The sequence below is a fragment of the Manis pentadactyla genome, chromosome 12 (genome assembly GCF_030020395.1).
Source record: "Manis pentadactyla isolate mManPen7 chromosome 12, mManPen7.hap1, whole genome shotgun sequence".
Taxonomy (NCBI): Eukaryota; Metazoa; Chordata; class Mammalia; order Pholidota; family Manidae; genus Manis; species Manis pentadactyla.
The window spans coordinates 28,520,775-28,538,189 of NC_080030.1; the positions used below are offsets into that span (position 1 = coordinate 28,520,775).

A 17,415-nucleotide genomic window follows, 5' to 3' on the forward strand; every position below is an offset into this window, starting at 1 on the left:
TGCTCAGGACCTTCTGAGGACGTATTCAGCACCTGTCTGTACTGTCTGACACACACACAGTAGGTGCTCAGTGAGGACTTCTTCAGTGACTAATAATGAACAAAAGAACAAATGAATGAAAGGGGAGAGAAAAGGGGAGAGGTGCTAGCTTATTTTGTAACAGCTTTACTGACACGTAACTCACCCTTGTAAAAAATACAATTCTGTGGTTTTCAGTTACCTTATTTGTATTTGGACCAGCCAATTTTAAAGAGCAACCTACTTAGTGGGGAAGATACTGAAGTTACAAAGAAGTCACAAAACTATTTTGACTTTATTAAAAGAAAATGTTTCTACTGTTGTATAACACAAAATATTTTAAATATGCTACTTAAAGCTAGTAACATTTAAATTGAAAAGATATAAACACATTAAAGGAATGAAACACAGATCTTTCATGATGTGTGAATCATAAATTCATGTTCTTCTTTCAATGCAAACGCTCATCTGAAATTGTCTGTAACGTACACATCTTCACTTGCTGTGCCTGTCAGTCCCTACAGCAATCGTCCCTAGGCATGTGGGAGGGTGTGTGTGTGTGATGTAGCCGCTCCCTATGTGAGGGAGGTTGTAGGTTGGGGTTCCCAGTGCCACAACTGTGGCTTTCTTTCCAGGAAGTGTATCCATATCTTTGCTTCATTTCGTGCAACAGGAATGAGAAGCCTGGTTTGTATTTTCTCTTTTCTCTCTTTCCAGAGCAGCTGGTCATGCCACAGAGTACAGAACAAAACTGTGGGTCATAAAAGGCTTCAGAAATGGCACTTTCTGCTGAAAATCCAATCAACCAAAGCTGAGGAGGTCAAGCCCTGTACGATGGGAGATGCAGTCACCGCATACACAGTGTTGCCTGGAACCAACCGCTAACCAGGTTGGGGGAGCCAGGCACAGGCACAATTTTAACAGAAGATGTGGACAAGTATAAAGCATGGGATGACATTAAGGGGGATAATGGCTCTCAAATGATGACCTTGTCCTGCCGACCAGGGTTCAGCAGTGTGGGAGCGCAGACAGGGTCCCAGGTGCCGCGCAGCTGCGCAGGCCTGGGTGTGGGAGGGTGATGGTGGGAGAGCACTGCAGACTCCAGTGTTTGCCGAGTTTCACTCCATGGAGAAGCAGAGATGACTGTGTCTGGTTAGGAAGAGAAGAGGCTGCTCAGCTTGGGGAGAGAACAGGACACGTCTGGGACGAGAAGGAGACTGCAGCAGAGAATGGGCGTCGGAAGAGCCCGTGGAGGAGAAATGAGGACCGGGTGTGGGGACCACACTGAATCCTAGAGAAAACAGAAGACCTTCCTCAGGAGACTCTGGAAACGCCTGTGTCCACAGTGAGAATGGTGCGAGACACGGATGGACACTGGAAGTGCTGCTGGGTAAAGATTTCCATGGCACCAGCTTGGCTGGAAGGCCAGTGAAGGGTTACCAACTCAGGCAGGAGATGAGGGGTGAGCTGGGGTCTGAGGGAAAAGGGAAAAGGGACATTTCCAGAGAAAGCTGTCAGCAGAGGCTCCTGTGCGGGTGGGTGGAGGGATGAATGTGTGTGCAGGGCACTGGCCTCCTGGCTGAGGCAGTCGGGGGAAGGGGCACAGAGACGGGAGCTGGGCGATCGGCCTGGAGGAGGCTCCTGTGCCGGAGGGAGGAGGGTCGATCTGTGCAGAGGGGACGTGGAGAAAAATGACCCACAGGCAGCCTGTCCCAGGAGGGCACTGCGTCAGCAGCCTCCACAGCACAGCAAAGAGGGGCCTCCGAGAAAGAATTGGCAATGACTAGCTTCCCTGTGGCTTTGATGAGCACAGACACGAGAGACTATGGGAGAACGCATTTTTATAAAGAGAAAAGGTAGTGGAGAAACAGGCTTAGACCAGTTGCTCCAGAAGCAAGAGCTGAGCCTGACCATTGCCAGAGGGGAAGGAGCCCTGGCAGAGGAGGGGATAAGGAGCAACACCCCTAAAGGCCTGGAAAGGACGGGGTAGTGGCTGAGCGTGAAGGGGGGCAGAGGCGGCAGGAGGGAGGGTGGTGTTTTAGCTCTGTGAGGGTCCCTGACAGACGAGCAGGAGCTGCCTGAGCTTTCCCTCTGTGGGTCACGGATGCAGCCATCTTCCTCCACCTCTGTGCTGTCCTCAGGCCAGCTTGCGAGTCCACTCCAGGGCCCTGCCCAGAGGCTACAGAGGGGAACCAGTCCCAAGAGGAAGCTGAGCAGAATTCTGAGGCGGGAGGAAGGGATGGGGGGAGGAGATGGCCAAGGAGCTGTGAGGCACCAAGGAGAGATCCAGGAAGCTAGCAGTCCTCATTCCCAGCAGAGTGAGCGCAGACGTGGGGGTCAGGAGCCTGCAGGGTTCCAGAACCTGATGGCAGTTCACTAGCGCTGACGATCAGTGATCCAACTGAGGCTCTGTGGACATGCAGGACAGCCTGCATATGTGACACTCGCTGCACACTATGGACAGGATGGATGGTGGGACTCACCAGACAGCTCTGGCAAGGCATGTCTGACATAAGAGGAGTAGCTGACGGAGGTCAAGGGACCGACAGAGAACAGCCCGGCAGCTGCCTCCAGGCTGCACGTGTGGTTGAAATAAATGAGGCTGGTCAGAGTAGAAGCTAGAGGTCAAGGGACTAAAACTCAACAAGGCAGGGAGGGCAGAAGAGAGGCAGTAGGGTGGTGGGAAAGGGTAGGAGGTAACCGTCAGTGGGTGAGATTCCAGAGTCTGAGCTCTTACAGGACTGAGCTGGCATGCCAAGTGTTAGCAAAACTGGGAAGAGGGCCCTAGAAGCAACAAAACCACAATGCTGATGTCACTGAGGATGTGGAGGACCCCGGGAGACAGTTTCCGTTGTCCTTGAGGGAGACGTAGGTGACCTAAAAGGCCATCAGGTGCTGGGGTGGTTATGTAAGGGCACCTGTTATACAATGACATCTAATCTGAGAAGGATACTCATGCATGAACACTAAGACGCTTCTGTACCTCTTCAAAAGTCTTGATATTTATAGCTGGCGTAGTCACTTCCAAGATGCCATTCCACCCGCTGGAAGAAGTAGACCATGGTGCTTTCCAGCAGTAAGCCACTCAAGATGGCCAAAAAGGAGAGCTTTCGGTTGATGTTCAGGGTCACTGGAAAAGAAAAGGCAATAAGCTATTAAGATTTTAATTAAATGATACTGGCATGTAAATTATGATAGTGTGAATGAAACTGTTTTGTAAAGTTGTTTGTAGAAAATCTCTGTTTTTATTAATCAGTGCTGTTCCCTTCTCCCACTTTTCTGTCTGCAAACCTTTTGAGAGTACCAATCATCTGCTTATAACAAAAGCACTCAGCTTCTCCTGTTGAAATGCAGAATCCCATGAATATTAAAGGAGAAAATAAAAAGTTGATTCTAAAGTTATAAAGAGACTAGCAGGAAAAAGTTGACACTATCAGTTTTACAGTTTATGAGATGATAAACACTGTGGCAAGAAGTTATCAGGTTAACAGGCTCATTAAGACAGCACTTCTCACAATGTGTGGGGAAAATGGAGACACACAGGGCTGCTCACCCCTCCCTTGGTATAGTATGAATTGTCCAGGCTTGACAACTGCCTGGCCATGTAAATCTGGACAAATCATTCATAACATGGAGGGAATGATGGCAGCTGTCCTAACTGATCCCACAGGATAGAGATAATGTATATGAAAGCATTTTGAAAATGAAATAATACCATGTGGTAAACTGAACAGAGACTGGTTATGTGCTCTGCATAAGGCACACAGAAACAGAAGGCTTTGTTACTGTTCTATGAAGAATTCTGGTGTTTACCAGGTCATATAAAGCTGTGACCTAAGCAGCTTGTATATGGACTGAAAGCTGAGAAGACAGAATAAAACACAAACATACCTCTAATTGCCTGAAAATGTGATGTTAGAACAAATACTTTGATGAGTCGGAGGCACAGTGGGGTATAGTCGTGTTCCCAGATGACAGCTGGGATCAGCAAGAGCTTTCCATAGCTAGACAATAGCAATGCTTTCAGCAGCAGAATAAAGCTGGGCTGTTTTTTTGCTGTCATGAGTCGTCCTACCCACAGGAAAGTAAAAATGCCGGTAAAAAAGGCAGCTTGTTCTAAGGAGGAAATGGAAAACAAAAATATCAATGCCTCTATCCAGACCATATCCCCTTAAAAACAAACAAACCACAGTTCCAAAATACAACTTATCAACTGACTTCAAGAGAAATGCTTTATCGAGATGAAGCTTTTCCTTTATTTTCTTTTTCTTTAAAAAGAAACTCCCGCCTTTGGTGTCAAATCCTGTTGGCATGAATTCAGAAACAGAAACAATTCTTTCATGACGTATTTCATCACCCACTGAAGAAAAAGTGACTCCATTAGAATTGTAATCGTCGACTTTTGCAGTTCTTCCTAGGAAGTAAGATTCTGCCTAAGCATCTTCAGTGTTAGAGTTCTGCTCCGAAAGAATACGACAGGACAGTGGAGGCTTTCAGTCTAAAAGGTGAGGGCATCCTAAGATGTTCACATGAAGACGGCTCTCTTTGTTCGTTTTTCTATTTATTGAGTACCTATTATCTACAAGATTGTGAACACTGTTATATAAATTAAAAACTCCCTTTATTCACTTAAAGTTTTTCAGTGCAATTTCTTATCCTTCCAGAAGGTGCACATATAGAGTCCAGACCAGAAGCAGCAATAGTCCTGCTGGTGTCCGAGTCAGAACAGAGCACAAGCAGTTCTGTTCCAGCAACTAGGAACTTAGCATTTCTTTGGACGGCATTATTTTTAGTAAGATGGCTAGTCCGCTGAGTACCCAGCTGCATACCTTTTGAGTGGTCTGTCCCTAATTCTGTTTTTTTTCCCCATAAATTGTGTTATTTAGGTAGTGAAAAAGAAACACATTTTTCTGGAATATACACATATTATAGGAGAAATAACTGTATTCTTCCTGAAGTGTTTCATAACCAAATACAGCCAAATTAAAGAAGTTCCAAATACAGGTGATCAGGATCAATAAATAATTTAGGATGGTTGACCTATGTGAAATTTGTTATATTCATCAGGGAAGACATGCTATCTCTCTGAAACATAACTGAGGGCTTGTCAACTGCAAGGATCTGCTCAAAAAGGGAGATATCACAGCCTGGGCTTTGAACAAAAAAATAACAAAAGTCATAAAGAACTCCCTACCAGGAGTCATCTCACAATAGTGGTTGTCTCCTGTCACTGGAAATAAAGCTAGGTTATCTTGTAGAATTGGGAGAAGAGGGTTTCTCACACTGGATAGAAGGGAGGACCTGATAACCTCCACACTAAACTAGAACCTCGGAGGTGGATAAAACTGCGCCAGCACTCGGTCCGGGGACAGACGTTACAGGGCTCAGTCCTGAAGGCCTGCACCCGCAGGGGGGTCCAGCGCAGCCGCTGCCTACCTGCAGACACAGATGTGCACCCAGAGTCCTTCCTCATCTCCAGGCTGATGCTAACCTGCCATGAGGCTGTGGGGAAACCTCTGCCCTTCCTACTTCTGTTTCTACAGCTGTGGGTAGGGGAGAACCCCCTGCTTACCAAAGAGGATGCTTATGGAAAAAAAGTAAGTTGATAAAATCATAAAAGCAGTGTTTAAATTATAAAATGCCATTATTTACGTAAGATATTCCTTACAAACTATTTTAAGGGTATGTAACTGAATTATGAATTCGATAAAGACACATAAGAAAGTTGAGTGACATTAGAAAAAAAATTTCTGATTGAGGGTCAAAATATCTACTATGGAGTAGGGGCTACAGGAATTCCAAACTCAGAAAATAAGCTTGGTTTGTCTTTTGTTTTAAAAATTATGGACATAAAGGAGTTTATCCTTAGAACTTTTAAAAGGCTTTGCTTTAAGGTTTACGATTCTATTAGATTCTAGGTCTTGACTTAGGTGATGTGTTCAAGGGTGTTTTTAATATTATGTGTGTTTGAAAATTCTCAGCATACAAATGGATTTTAAGACAACAGGACTGGACAAGAGGACCAAGGGAGAGGGCAGAGAGAGGAAAAAAGGACAGCACAGGACACAGTTCAGACATATGACACTGAAGTGGGCTGGAGACTTACCATTACTAATAAAGTATTTTCTTATAACCACTGAATTTTAGAAGCAGAGAAGCATGGAAACCAGTAACCTAAGTTACAAATTCAAATTCTGAAGAAAAGCAATTCCTGAACTTCAAGAAATTTGGCAGAGTAGCCAATTTCCCTGGATAAGATCAGATACATAATAAGTTTTCCCTATTTAATACACTGCATTAGTACAATGAAATTAGTACAATACTTCGGATAATGTCTGGCAATTATCAGTCTGTTTTAATAAAGACGGGAACTAGGTAATCTTAAAACTGGATAATGAGAACTTAAATTTAAGAATTTTATCAATAATATTGTCTCAAAATATTTTATGAAACTCTCTAGTCTGATAAGCAACTACTTCCATACAGTTTGTGTGGTAACAAATAAAAAAGATAATTTAGGCAGATAATTTAGACAAACACCTTAGCAGGTTAGTGTAGAACTGAAAACAGTCTCAAGTTTATATTAACTCGCTCCTCTTACTGATGATTAAGACCAGGTACCTCACTTTTAATCAGCATAGTAAATACTAATTAATTAAGAATAGAAAGCACGGCTTCTTCCTACCTAGAGAAGCAATTGCAAACATTCTATAGAAATCCCACTCCTTGGCATATCGGATAAAGTCATCAGGATCAGTGTTCTGATTTGAATCTTGAAGCTGCCACCATCTGAGATATGCTTCACAAAGCAAACAGAATATGTAGAGTTTCCTATGCATCTGGTAGTGAAAAAGATACTGCCATTCAACTAAAGAAACACTTATACATAAACATATAAGCAATAGGCATAGTCATAGCTGAGCATTTGTGGTTTTGAGGAACTTCCCATCTAGTAGTTTTTCAAATTCAGAACTGTCCAGTGAAGGGTGTAATTGTTTACAGTCTGTAAACCGGTGCAGTTAAGTCAACAATGTCCATCAGAATCATATGGGGGATATTACAAAATACAAATGTCTGGGCCCCAATCCTGAATCTGAATCTTTGGAACTAAATCCTGGATATGCACATTTTGTTAACAATTTCAGGGGTGGGGGAGATTCTACTGTGTATCCCTAGTGAAGAAGCACTGCTTTGAATAATTCACCCTTCAGTGTATCCTGTACACCTGTCCTGTACACAGTATCAAGCCCAGAATTGATGTGACTCATTGATAGGTGGGAAGCAGCATCAAGGGAACAGACTTAATCTGAAGATTCCATGATACCTCGTAAGAAGCTATCAGTCTAAACATGAATTTAAAAAAATTCCCCCAGGCTGGATAAGTGTAAATTAAGACATTTGAAGATACAATAATTAAAAGGTGCTGCATCAGCTGGAAGTTCTAGAGTCTGAGATTTTGGCAAAAATAGAAAATACTAGGCAACAAGAATTGGCTTTGTTCTATGTAGTTCTCCTATGGGTTGAACTTCATCAATGTAAAGTGAGGAAAAGACTGTGTGTGCAAATCCAGTCCAGCTGGTTACAGGAATCAGCGTGAACTTCCGAGGCATCTCTGATTTGCACACTGCTTCTCCTAGCTGCACTTCGACTTGCCTAGGGAGTTTTAAGAAATACTGATGCCTGAATCCCATCCCCACAAATTCTGATTTGTTTCTGGGTAGGGCCTCAGCTTGGAAGGCTTAATTGTCGCCCTCGCTCCCAGGTGATACTCTGCGTAGCAAAATTTGAGAATCAGTGCTCTAGCGATTGAACAATGGCACTGGCTAGTTAACCTAGAGGCAAGGGGTGGAGGATAAATTGTACTTATCGTACATTTTAGCCCAAACGCAAGGTTGAAAAAAATTCAGCAAATGAAAATACAGGACACCCACTTAAATATGAGTTTCAGAAAAATAACTTTTTTTTTGTATGTTCCATGAACTATTTGGGACATAAATAAAATTGTTTATCTAAAAAAATATTGTTTCTCTGATTTTCAAATTTAATTGAGTGTCCTGTGTTTTCTGTCAACTCCACCCAAACTATTAAAGAACTACAATTTGGAATTCTGTCAGAAAAACGTATATTTTGAATAATTAAACTTTATAAGTTAGTACTTTTCTGATTAAGCTCAGTGTTGTCATTCATTTCATGCATTCCCTCAGTAGCAGAGTATAAAATGAAAAAAATTGTTTTAAAATATTTTTTCTTTTAATGTTTGCTTACATCTAGGTATAATTCTCTCCTTAACCAGATAAATTTTATTTTATTCTTTTAGAAGTGATGTCAGTTTTAAAAGGTAGCCTCTTAAAAGGCAATCCAGATTCGCTAGTCAGTTTCCTGCCAGTGACCACATTCCTCAATAATCACAAGACATTGTGCACCTTTTTAAAAATCAATGTCTGCTATCTCTAAACTTCCATCATTGTTGATAGAAAAGACCCACCCTCACTGGAATTTTTTTTTCCTGTTTACAATTACTTTATTCAGTTACGGAGAACTTACCTTACCAATTAAATACAAAACATCCCACTTTTATGCAATCTGCAGATTTTACTGCACTCCACAAAAACTGCAATCAATTTTTGAAAACTTGATCACTGAGCAGATATGCAGAACATGAGCTGGTAATACAGGACATACGGTTGGGCCATGCTGTCTGAATTCTTTTGATATACACTCTGATGAAGGTTTCACATGACAAACAATGTGGTTACTACATTCACCCATATTATCGTGCCCCCCCCCCATTGCAGTCACTGCCCATCAGTGTAGTAAGATGCCAGAGAGTCACTATTTGTCTTCTCTGTGCTACACTGTCTTCCCCACGATCGCCCCACACCATGTGGGCCTCACTGAAATTTTAAAAAATAACGTTCCTTAATTCTGTTCAACATTATTAAAAAGGCAAAAGCATCATCACGTAAAATTAAACAATAAAAAAATTACCACAACTTACGTTTATTTTAGTATTGAAAAGAATATGCCTGTAGGCCTGGGCTTTGCATAAAATAGCATTAATCAAGATGATAACAGGATCATACTCGATATATTTGTCTACAGGTTTCAGGCAGGATGTCTGAAATAATGCAAGATAACATTAGAACTGATAGAATCTGGACCTGCATACCATCTGTCGAATAAGCCCTCCCACCATCTCAGAGAGACCTCGGTGTTGTCTTCCCTACGCTACAAGCATTCTCCAGAGGACACGTCAGCAAGCCACAAGCCCACCTTTCCCCTGACCCCTCCCCTCAAAGAGCCCGCCAAAGCCCTGGCCATAAAAAGCCTCTTGACCTGTTAAGAGACCCTCTTTCCTTTGTTCTGCCGGCCAGGACAGAGGGGGCCCTCTCAGGTTCAGCAATCAACCTGCCTGGACTGTCGAGTTCGCATCCCCTCTCTTCTTTCAAGAACAAGAAAATCCATACATTCTGAAACCCTAGAAGATTTCAAAATAGCAGTCTATTTTGGACTTGAATAGCAATAAGGCCATATCAGCATTTATTTAAGTAAATTTCTATTTTGATAGAAAATGCTCATCTATACAAGCTCTCCTTTCAGAATGACTAAATATAATCTTTAAGGTGAGAAAAAATTATTTTTAATCTCATATTTAAGGAGCTAAAAAAACTTTTAATTTGAAGACTGATTTTAGGCAGGAATGTATGTCCTAAAATTCTAATTTCTATGTATGAATTGTTATAAAATAAACTTATAATGTACGTTCATTGATAATCGGTTGCCTGTTGGCTAGATGGCCACCAACTTTGTAGTTCTTGAAACATGATCAGGAGAAAAGTGTGCAGAAAAGTAACCCTCATGCAGAGCTTCTGAGAGCTAAAAGCAAGTAAAGAATGTGGCATGGTGTCAATAATCCTGGAGTGACAGATACCAAGAAAAGCCTGTTTTTTCTGCAAGAACATGGAGAATATGGAAAGAAAATGCTCTTTCTCTGCTACAGGAGACATTGGAGAATGCTGGGCTGTGTGTAAGGAACAGGGTTGTAGTTACCCAAATCAAGGCTCCCTGGACTCTCAGTAATTCCTATTAAATGGCTTTTTTTGACACTTGAGATTAGTGTTTTCAAATACTAACACCGTTAGGACAAATGCAGGTGTACAAGAACAAGTACATTAGAAATGTGACATTGGAAACAGTTACAAAATTGCATCAAGGCTACAATTCACTGCCTAAACTAATGGCTACATTCAACCATAAAATAGAAACAGAAGTGATAGACGTGCATATGCAGGAGGTTGGCCTTGTGATTCCATCAAAGTGCTAGACAAAAAGTGAAGCCCACTGAAGAATAGTAACCCTGCACTCCAAATGCAGTGATAAATTAGATCCACTGCCAATTTAAACAGTTTCTCCACTTCATCCATGTCACAGTAAGAAATGGGTATGTTTTTGACTTATGAAATGAGCCACTGAAGGGAGATGTGCTAGTTCCTCAAATTTAAACCCACTGAATAAAATGGAAGCATGGGAAGTTGATAATTTTGCAGGTTTTTAGCTGAGCAAAGAGTAAGCCAGTATTTACATGGAAACCACAGAAACAGGAATTCCATATTCATGAAAAAGCTGTTTTTCAGATCCATCCCTTGTGCTATGTGGGGAACACTTCCTCTCTTTATATGAACAAGACTGGAAGACCACAGAAGCTATTTTCATTTTAAAATGAAACCACTGACTGGTCAAAAGTCCCTTAAAAGTACTCTAAAACTGATCTTCAGATCGCACCACAAGTCTAAGACAAGATTTGGACAGTTTTTAGAAGCAGCTAGACAGAAACCAGAGCCAGGAGACACCATGGCTCAGTTATTCCTTGCACAATCATTTGTCTGACAAATGTGTCTGGAGTGGCTATCACACTCATGACACCAGTTCCCTCAGCCATTTCTATGGACCAGGCATTTCCAAGGTGCTAGATCTGCACCTTGAAACATAACCCTTTGTCCTCGAGGGCCTTACAGCTCAGAAGGGGAAGAGGAATAAGCATGCCACTCTGATGGAATGCACACAGGGTGACACAGACTCCAACAGAAGAGGCAGCTCCTGGTGTCATGTGATACACTATGTGCTCGGCCCATCTTCCCTTCTTAGCATTGAGAGTATATAGACATCAGGAACTCAAGCCTACAGGTTCCCTCCCTAGCCATTTGGGCCTGATTTTCCCTTGTTCTTCCTTTACCTTGCTGGAAGGAAGAAAATCACACACACAAAACAAATAAATGTAGTACAACATCTTACTAGGAGATAGCTTAACATAGCAGATGTTTTCTTATTTTGGCAAAATCGTTCCATTCCATATTAATAGATGAGTATCCTGAAAGAGAAAGTTGTCTTCTAAGAAATCCCTGTAGCACAGGGACTATGCAAACCCTGGAAACTCACATAGCACCTCCACCACCTCTACCTTGACGTGGATAGGCCTGACTTTCTGCTGCTGTGTTCCTCATTCCCTAATGAATCATGTGTTTTTCAGAACATGAAATGGCAAACTTCATCATGAAATTCTTGTTGCTTCTTCCTTCCCATCATCGCTAGGACCACCCCCTTCCCACTTACTCTCAAACCTGTTTAATTTTAGCTTCACAGCAAACAAACACTTATCTTAAAAGTGGAACCCACTAAAGAGTGTAAGCTCCTCAAGGGCAGAGCTGTCATTTATTCATCTTTGCGTACAGCGTCCGGGTGGGCTGGAGGGTAGGAATGAACACTGTAGCCCGGAACAGAACTGACACCTATGATAACCTCAAAGGAGTCTTGTTTTGTTTTCATAATGAATTTATCAAATATCTGAGCACTTAAAACAGGCTAGGCACTATAGGATATTAAAAGTACTGCATCTTCAAGCATAATTGTAATAAACTATGAAAAGCTGAAGCAGAGCAAGAGGCTAAAAGCAAAGGACATACTTCCATCAGATGAAGGAAAATCAGGGAAACACAGAAAGGCAAGCTGTGAAGAAAGGCAGCAGAAAAATGCAAAGAGCAAAGGGGAGGAAGATGAGGATGAAAAACACAGGTAGGAGATCAGGCTGAATACTCTGCTGACTCCAAACATGGCAGGGAAGACACCAGAGAGTATGTGAGTTACCAGCTTTAACCACTTTAGAAATTGTGGCTATTTTTTCACAACATAGAGCCTGATGTCTAGAATCTTTTACTTTTTAATATCAGCACTTGGAGAGCCTTTAAAAATTACTTATTTTGTGCTTTGATTTCAGAGTCTAGCATCAATTACATGATTTCTCCTGAGTAATGCTATTCTACATATGCATTAGTGTGCCAAAAACGAGGACATTACACACTGTCTCATTAGGGAATGACTGTATACAATAATGATCCCATAATGTACTGTGCCACCATTCAGTACTCCAAATATAACTCTAGAATCATTTTCCTGAGTGAGTGCAGTGTCGGTGGGAAAAAAGTGGGGGAGGCTATCCTGTTGACCCAAACAGCTATCTATTGTGTCTTTCCATGAACATAGAGAAGCCAGCACTGGATGACTAGGGAAGGGACACTGTTGTCAGCTTAATCCAATAATTGAAAAAGAAAAGGCTATTTTATATCATTAAAAATCACTAAATAAAATACATAGGCAGATACTAGCTTTTCTTTGGACAAAAGACTATATTCACTGTTTTGTGGCTGTCATCTTTCAGATGGGCCTGCCCAAAGGTCACTAAGTCATCAATGTCATTTTCAACTGGACCAGCCCTAAGTCACTGGGTTTTGACCTGAGATAGCTTGCCAGGATGACCACGGATATGATTATCTGAAAACCTAGGAAGATCCCTTCATTCAACAGATACTTGCTGAGTACCTACCATGTGTCAGGCATTGTCCTAGGCAATCCAGGTACATTAATGAATGAAATACACATAATCTCTGTCCTTGTGTAGCTTATATTCCAGCGGGAGACAGGCAATAAATAAGTCAATGACATGGACTATTAGATGACAGGTGCTGTGGGAAAGACAAAGCAGGAAAGGGTGATAAGGTGAACCAGACTGGGAGGGGATCATAATTTCTGAGAGGGTGGACAGAGTAGGCCTCTCTGAGAAGATGTTAAAAAAAATACTTGAAGGTGAGAAACGTAGCCATGCAGAAATCTGAGAGCTGTGTTCCAGGAAGGGCGCAACGGCCTTGAGGAAGGAACTTGCCAGGCTTAAGGAACGTCAGGAGGCCAGTGGGACTGCCGTAGAATGGGGGGAGGGAGGGGGAGCAGCAGGAGACCACACAGGGCAGGGACTGGCCTTGACTCTGAGCAAGACAGAAAGTCACCGGAAGGTCTGACCAAAGGACAGACATAATCTAACTACATTTTAAAAGGATCAGTCTGGCTGCCATGTGAAGAGACTCAAAGAGGTAAAGGTGACAGAAGGAAACCGGTTGAGCATTGTGACAATCCCCCAGGTAAGACATGGCAGCCTGGGCCACGGCTGCAGCAGCACGGGTGGCCTGAGCAGTGGATTCCGAGCAAATGTGAAAGTAGAACTAACAGCATTTGTGAAACAACTGGATTAGGAATGTGAGAGAAAGAGGAATCAAGGATGATCCCAAGGTTTTTGGTTTTAGAAACTAAAACGGTAGAGTTGTCATGAACTCTGGAAGTCTGAGGTGACTACTGGAACCCAGCTGGAGAAGTAACGTTGTAGTTGGATTTTGAGTCTGGAGTTCAAGATAAGAGGTTCAGGCTGGAGTTTTAAATTTGGGAGTGGCAACATTCAGATGATACATAATGCCATAAGCCAGAATGAGCTCCTTAAAGAAGACAGAAAGAAGCTCAATAAGGGACTTCACCACTAAGAGGTAAGGAGGGGAGGCAGAACCAGAAAGGAGATTGAGAAGAAATAGCCAGAGAGATGAGAAGAAAACTGGAAGAGCCTGGCGTCCTGGCAGGGGCACCGGGCATTTCCAGGAGAGGCAGGTATGAGGGTCCAGCTGCCGACAGCTAACTCAAAATGGACCACTGGATTTAGCAAAGTACAGGTCACCCAAACAGTGATCTTCAAAAGTGTCTAGGGAGATGGTAGGTGGGAAGAAAGTCTGAAGTAGATTCAAGAGAATCTAGGAGAGGAAATAAAGACAGCAAATATAAACCTCTTTTCAAGGATTTTTACAGGAGAAAAAGTGCAGGAGCCAAAGGAGGAAGTGAGGTCAAGAGTGGGCTGCTTTCTTAATGAAAAAAAACAATAGCATGCATGTTGCTGGGAATGATGCAGTAGAGTAGTAGAGTATCGCTACAGGGATGTCCTTAAGACAGCCAAGAGGATAGGATCTAGCGCACAGGGCACGCTGGCTTCAGACAGTATTCGAACAGTTCATCCGTAGTAAGGAAGACAGAGCACATGAAAAATGAATGCTAGCTAGTATTGGGTTTGTGTGGTTGCAAAGCTCGCGGAAGTTCTCCGTTTTCTTAGCAAAGGAAACAGGATAGGTGAGGACACCTCAGGAGAAGGCGCGGTGATGACCGTCCCCAGGAGCGGGCATGTGGGTGTACTAGTGAAACGAGGCGATCGCCAAACTGCGTTAGGGGCCTGCGTGAGCTCAGTGGTCATGGCTTCAAGATGTCTTTTCCCCCAGCAACATGCAGCTGCAAGAGGGCAGGGACAGATGAGGCAATATGCTGAATTTAACTAGGGTTGAAATTTTGCCAAGTGGAGGAAACCATCTGTGAGAGGAACAGTGATTATATTGGTTGACAATGGCTAAATAGGAACACTTGTATATTACTACAGGCCATTTTTTTCTATTGAGGATTATTAATAAAAAATCACCAGGAGATTAAAAAAAACGGGACAAAGCATACTGACTGCCCATTATATGACATGTTATTTGCTAATGCCCCCCAAAGAACATCCAATTTTATGACTTTTTAAACATAAGTTCATTTTTTATAGACTATGAACACCTTGAAAACAAATTTTCTACTCCCTCGGGTTTCGTTTTTGTATCACCAATGCCTACATAGTGCTTTGTAATACTGTATGTTCAATAACCACAATAGATGACACCTGATAAAAAAAATTCCAGGAAAATTTAACCTCGGTCATGGAGTGTAAGGATGGTAACGCTGTCTATCGAAGGGATAATAGCCACGAATAAAATGGCTTTGCAGCGAACCCAACGTCAGTCTAAACCGACCTTTAAACGTCTCTGCACAAAGCCTCCATCCACCTGCGGCGGAAGATCCGTCCGCCCCGCTCGGTCTCACCAGCGGACGTGACGGTGTGAGGCGAGCGCACAGGGCGGCGGGTTCGCTCCTGCCAAGGTGTTTCGGGCCCAGGCTCGCCGGATCCCGGACGGCAAGGCCAGCATCAGCTGAAGGCTGTATAAGGAGACCCTGACACTCGTTGATTTTTACCGCCTTAAAAAGCCGAAACAGACCCCACTGCCGTTCATGGCCCCCAAATTTGACGCCGCGCCATTTTCTTCCCGAGGACACCCCACGCCCGACAACTCACGCAGATGGACAGCTTCAGCACGCCGTGGTTATAGTCGCGGTATAGCTCCCTGGCCTCCTGGCTGCATTCGATGCACTTGTACCGGCAGGAGGCCGCGGCAGCTGTAGAAGCCGACACCGCCCCCTCCGCGTCCCCCTGGCCCGACCGCGGTCCACTCCGCCCGCCAGGGCCCATTTCCTCGCGACGGCGGCCGGCAGCTTCCCATTCAGCGGCTGGGAAGACGTCAGACCCCAGCCCGGAAGGCCTGCGCTGCCGGGACTCGTAGTCCCAGACCCGGAGATGCGGAATACGCCGCCCGACCGGGACTACGCAGCCGATCGGGAGGCCCCGCCCCTTCCGGGATGGGCCCGCCCCTTCCGCTCCCCCCCTTCGGGCTCGGCCCCGGCCCGCGGCAGGTCAGATTGGGAGGCCCCGGCGCGCGCGGGAGGGCCGCCGCGCATGCGCCCTGGGGAAAGATGGCACCTGCCGGTCGTGGCTGCTGCTGCTCCTGCTGCTGCTCGGGCAGCGCTGCGGCCTCCGCGGGCGCCGCCCGACGCGCCCTGGTGCTGCTGCTGGGGGTCTTGTCCGCCGCGCCTCGCCCTGCCGCCCTGGCCACCGAGCACTACTCGCCGCTGTCCCTACTCAAGCAGGAGGCCCCCGCAGGCGGCGGCTGCAGCCCGCAGGCCGGGGACTGGGGGGACCAGTACTCGGCCGAGTGCGGCGGTGAGTGGGCGGCGGCGGGCGGGCGTCCGGGGCCGCGGGACCGACTTGCGGGCCGCCCTGGCGTCCCGCCGGGCCGCTTCCCGCCACCGGCGCTCACGCTCTTCGTCCTCGCCGGTGGCCGCCCTGGGGAGGGCAGCGAGTGGAGGAAGCTGACAGCGCGCTCCTGGCCGGGGCGACCCTCGGAAGGGCGGAGGAGATGGCGGGCGGTCCCGGGCAGCCCGTGTTCCCGCGGTGGGAGCGAGGGAGGGACGGATGGGCGCGGGGTCCCGGGCCCTATTCAGGTCTGGGAATCAGGTGGCCAAACCGCCCGGGTTTGATGTCCCGTATTAAATACAGCATCTAAAAATACGATCCCTGAAGAAAGAAAGGAACAAAAGACCAAGCCCGTCTTATGTGTTCGTTGGCATCTTGTTTCCAGTTTAACGTGACTTGTGAGCTGTCAGCGTAAAAAAGGACCCTGCAGGCTTTGAGCCTGTGGATAGCAGAGCTGTGTGTGTCCTGGAACCGAGCCAGCTCATTCACTAAGATTGGGCGCTGTTGGCCTCAGTTTAAGAAGTCATTACAGGTGCCACGGGAGAAAAACACGTGTACATTTTTCGTTTTTGATGTTCTGTAGTGGATCTTTTCACCCGCCCACCCCTCCTTCCCTCTTCTGTGTGAGTTCCCACAAGGCTCGCTTTTGAAAGGTCTGGGTCTACCTAACTCACTAGGAGCTGGCTGGTTGCTTTTTTGGTGTGACAGCAGTGTTCTTTAGCATCTGTACCTGAAAGACAGTAAGTATTTTTTAGTGGAGATGAAATGTCAGGATTAGCATACTCATTTCCTTTTGGCATGATCTGACTTCCCAGAGGAACTCATTGAGTGGTATGGGACTTCTTTATTTTGTAGTAGGCCTTGATGGTGACAGCATAAATAATGTGGCCAGTTTTGTATAGTGGGAAAAGAATGGCTTTTATCTCTGTCATTTTCTGTGACTCTGAACAAGTTAATTGACTGTCTTTGCAAAATTGCCTCTATAAATTGAAGACTCTTACCTAATTCCAGGGTTTTCATTTGTTCACAAGAGTGCTATGAAGAAAATGAAAAATAGCTATCATACATAGAGTGCTTGCTGTATGCCAGGTGCTACTGTGTGAGCTAATCAACCTGTTCTCTGTCAGAACACAGGTAACCACTTC

General features: G+C 44.7%; 2 protein-coding genes across 13 annotated transcripts in view; one reads left to right on the forward strand and one right to left on the reverse strand.

The window, feature by feature from the left end:
* Window positions 1-294: 294 nt before the first annotated feature.
* Window positions 295-15,868, reverse strand: ARV1 (ARV1 homolog, fatty acid homeostasis modulator). 4 transcript variants are annotated; one of them, XM_057490252.1, is made up of 7 exons: window positions 15,536-15,675; window positions 12,896-13,034; window positions 9,427-9,496; window positions 9,017-9,136; window positions 6,704-6,857; window positions 3,910-4,134; window positions 295-3,148 (listed from the first exon to the last, which is right to left on the reverse strand). In XM_057490252.1, exons 2-7 carry the CDS (start codon window positions 13,012-13,014, stop codon window positions 3,006-3,008), a joined length of 831 nt encoding a protein of 276 aa, XP_057346235.1. In that variant the 5' UTR covers window positions 13,015-13,034; window positions 15,536-15,675; the 3' UTR covers window positions 295-3,005. The 4 variants fall into 4 exon arrangements, with proteins under 4 accessions (XP_057346235.1, XP_057346236.1, XP_057346237.1 ...); XM_057490253.1 differs by lacking the exon at window positions 12,896-13,034 and having other exon boundaries at window positions 15,536-15,715; XM_057490254.1 differs by lacking the exons at window positions 12,896-13,034; window positions 15,536-15,675 and adding an exon at window positions 15,195-15,515.
* Window positions 15,869-15,961: 93 nt separating this feature from the next.
* Window positions 15,962-17,415, forward strand: part of TTC13 (tetratricopeptide repeat domain 13) — an 80,652-nt gene continuing 79,198 nt past the window's right edge. For 4 of the 9 annotated variants that reach the window (XM_036875717.2, XM_036875718.2, XM_036875719.2 and 1 more), the window contains exon 1: window positions 15,964-16,237. In XM_036875717.2, the coding sequence (XP_036731612.2) occupies window positions 15,991-16,237 (247 nt within the window). In that variant the 5' untranslated portion in view covers window positions 15,964-15,990. Of the gene's footprint in view, window positions 16,238-17,415 lie in introns of all 9 variants that reach the window. The other 5 variants (XM_036875721.2, XM_036875722.2, XM_036875723.2 and 2 more) reach the window with 2 other exon arrangements.

Bases quoted from the DNA above. Each gene is read 5' to 3' on its own strand.
- ARV1 (XM_057490252.1), bottom strand. From the start codon at position 13,014: ATGTCATTGACTTATTTATTGCCTGTCTCCCGCTGGAATATAAGCTAC. The intron at 6,858-9,016 runs GTAAGTTGTGGT...TTTCACTACCAG, and splicing joins TTTTCAATACTAAAATAAAC to ATGCATAGGAAACTCTACAT. The intron at 4,135-6,703 runs GTAGGAAGAAGC...TTTCCTCCTTAG, and splicing joins GTTTGCAATTGCTTCTCTAG to AACAAGCTGCCTTTTTTACC.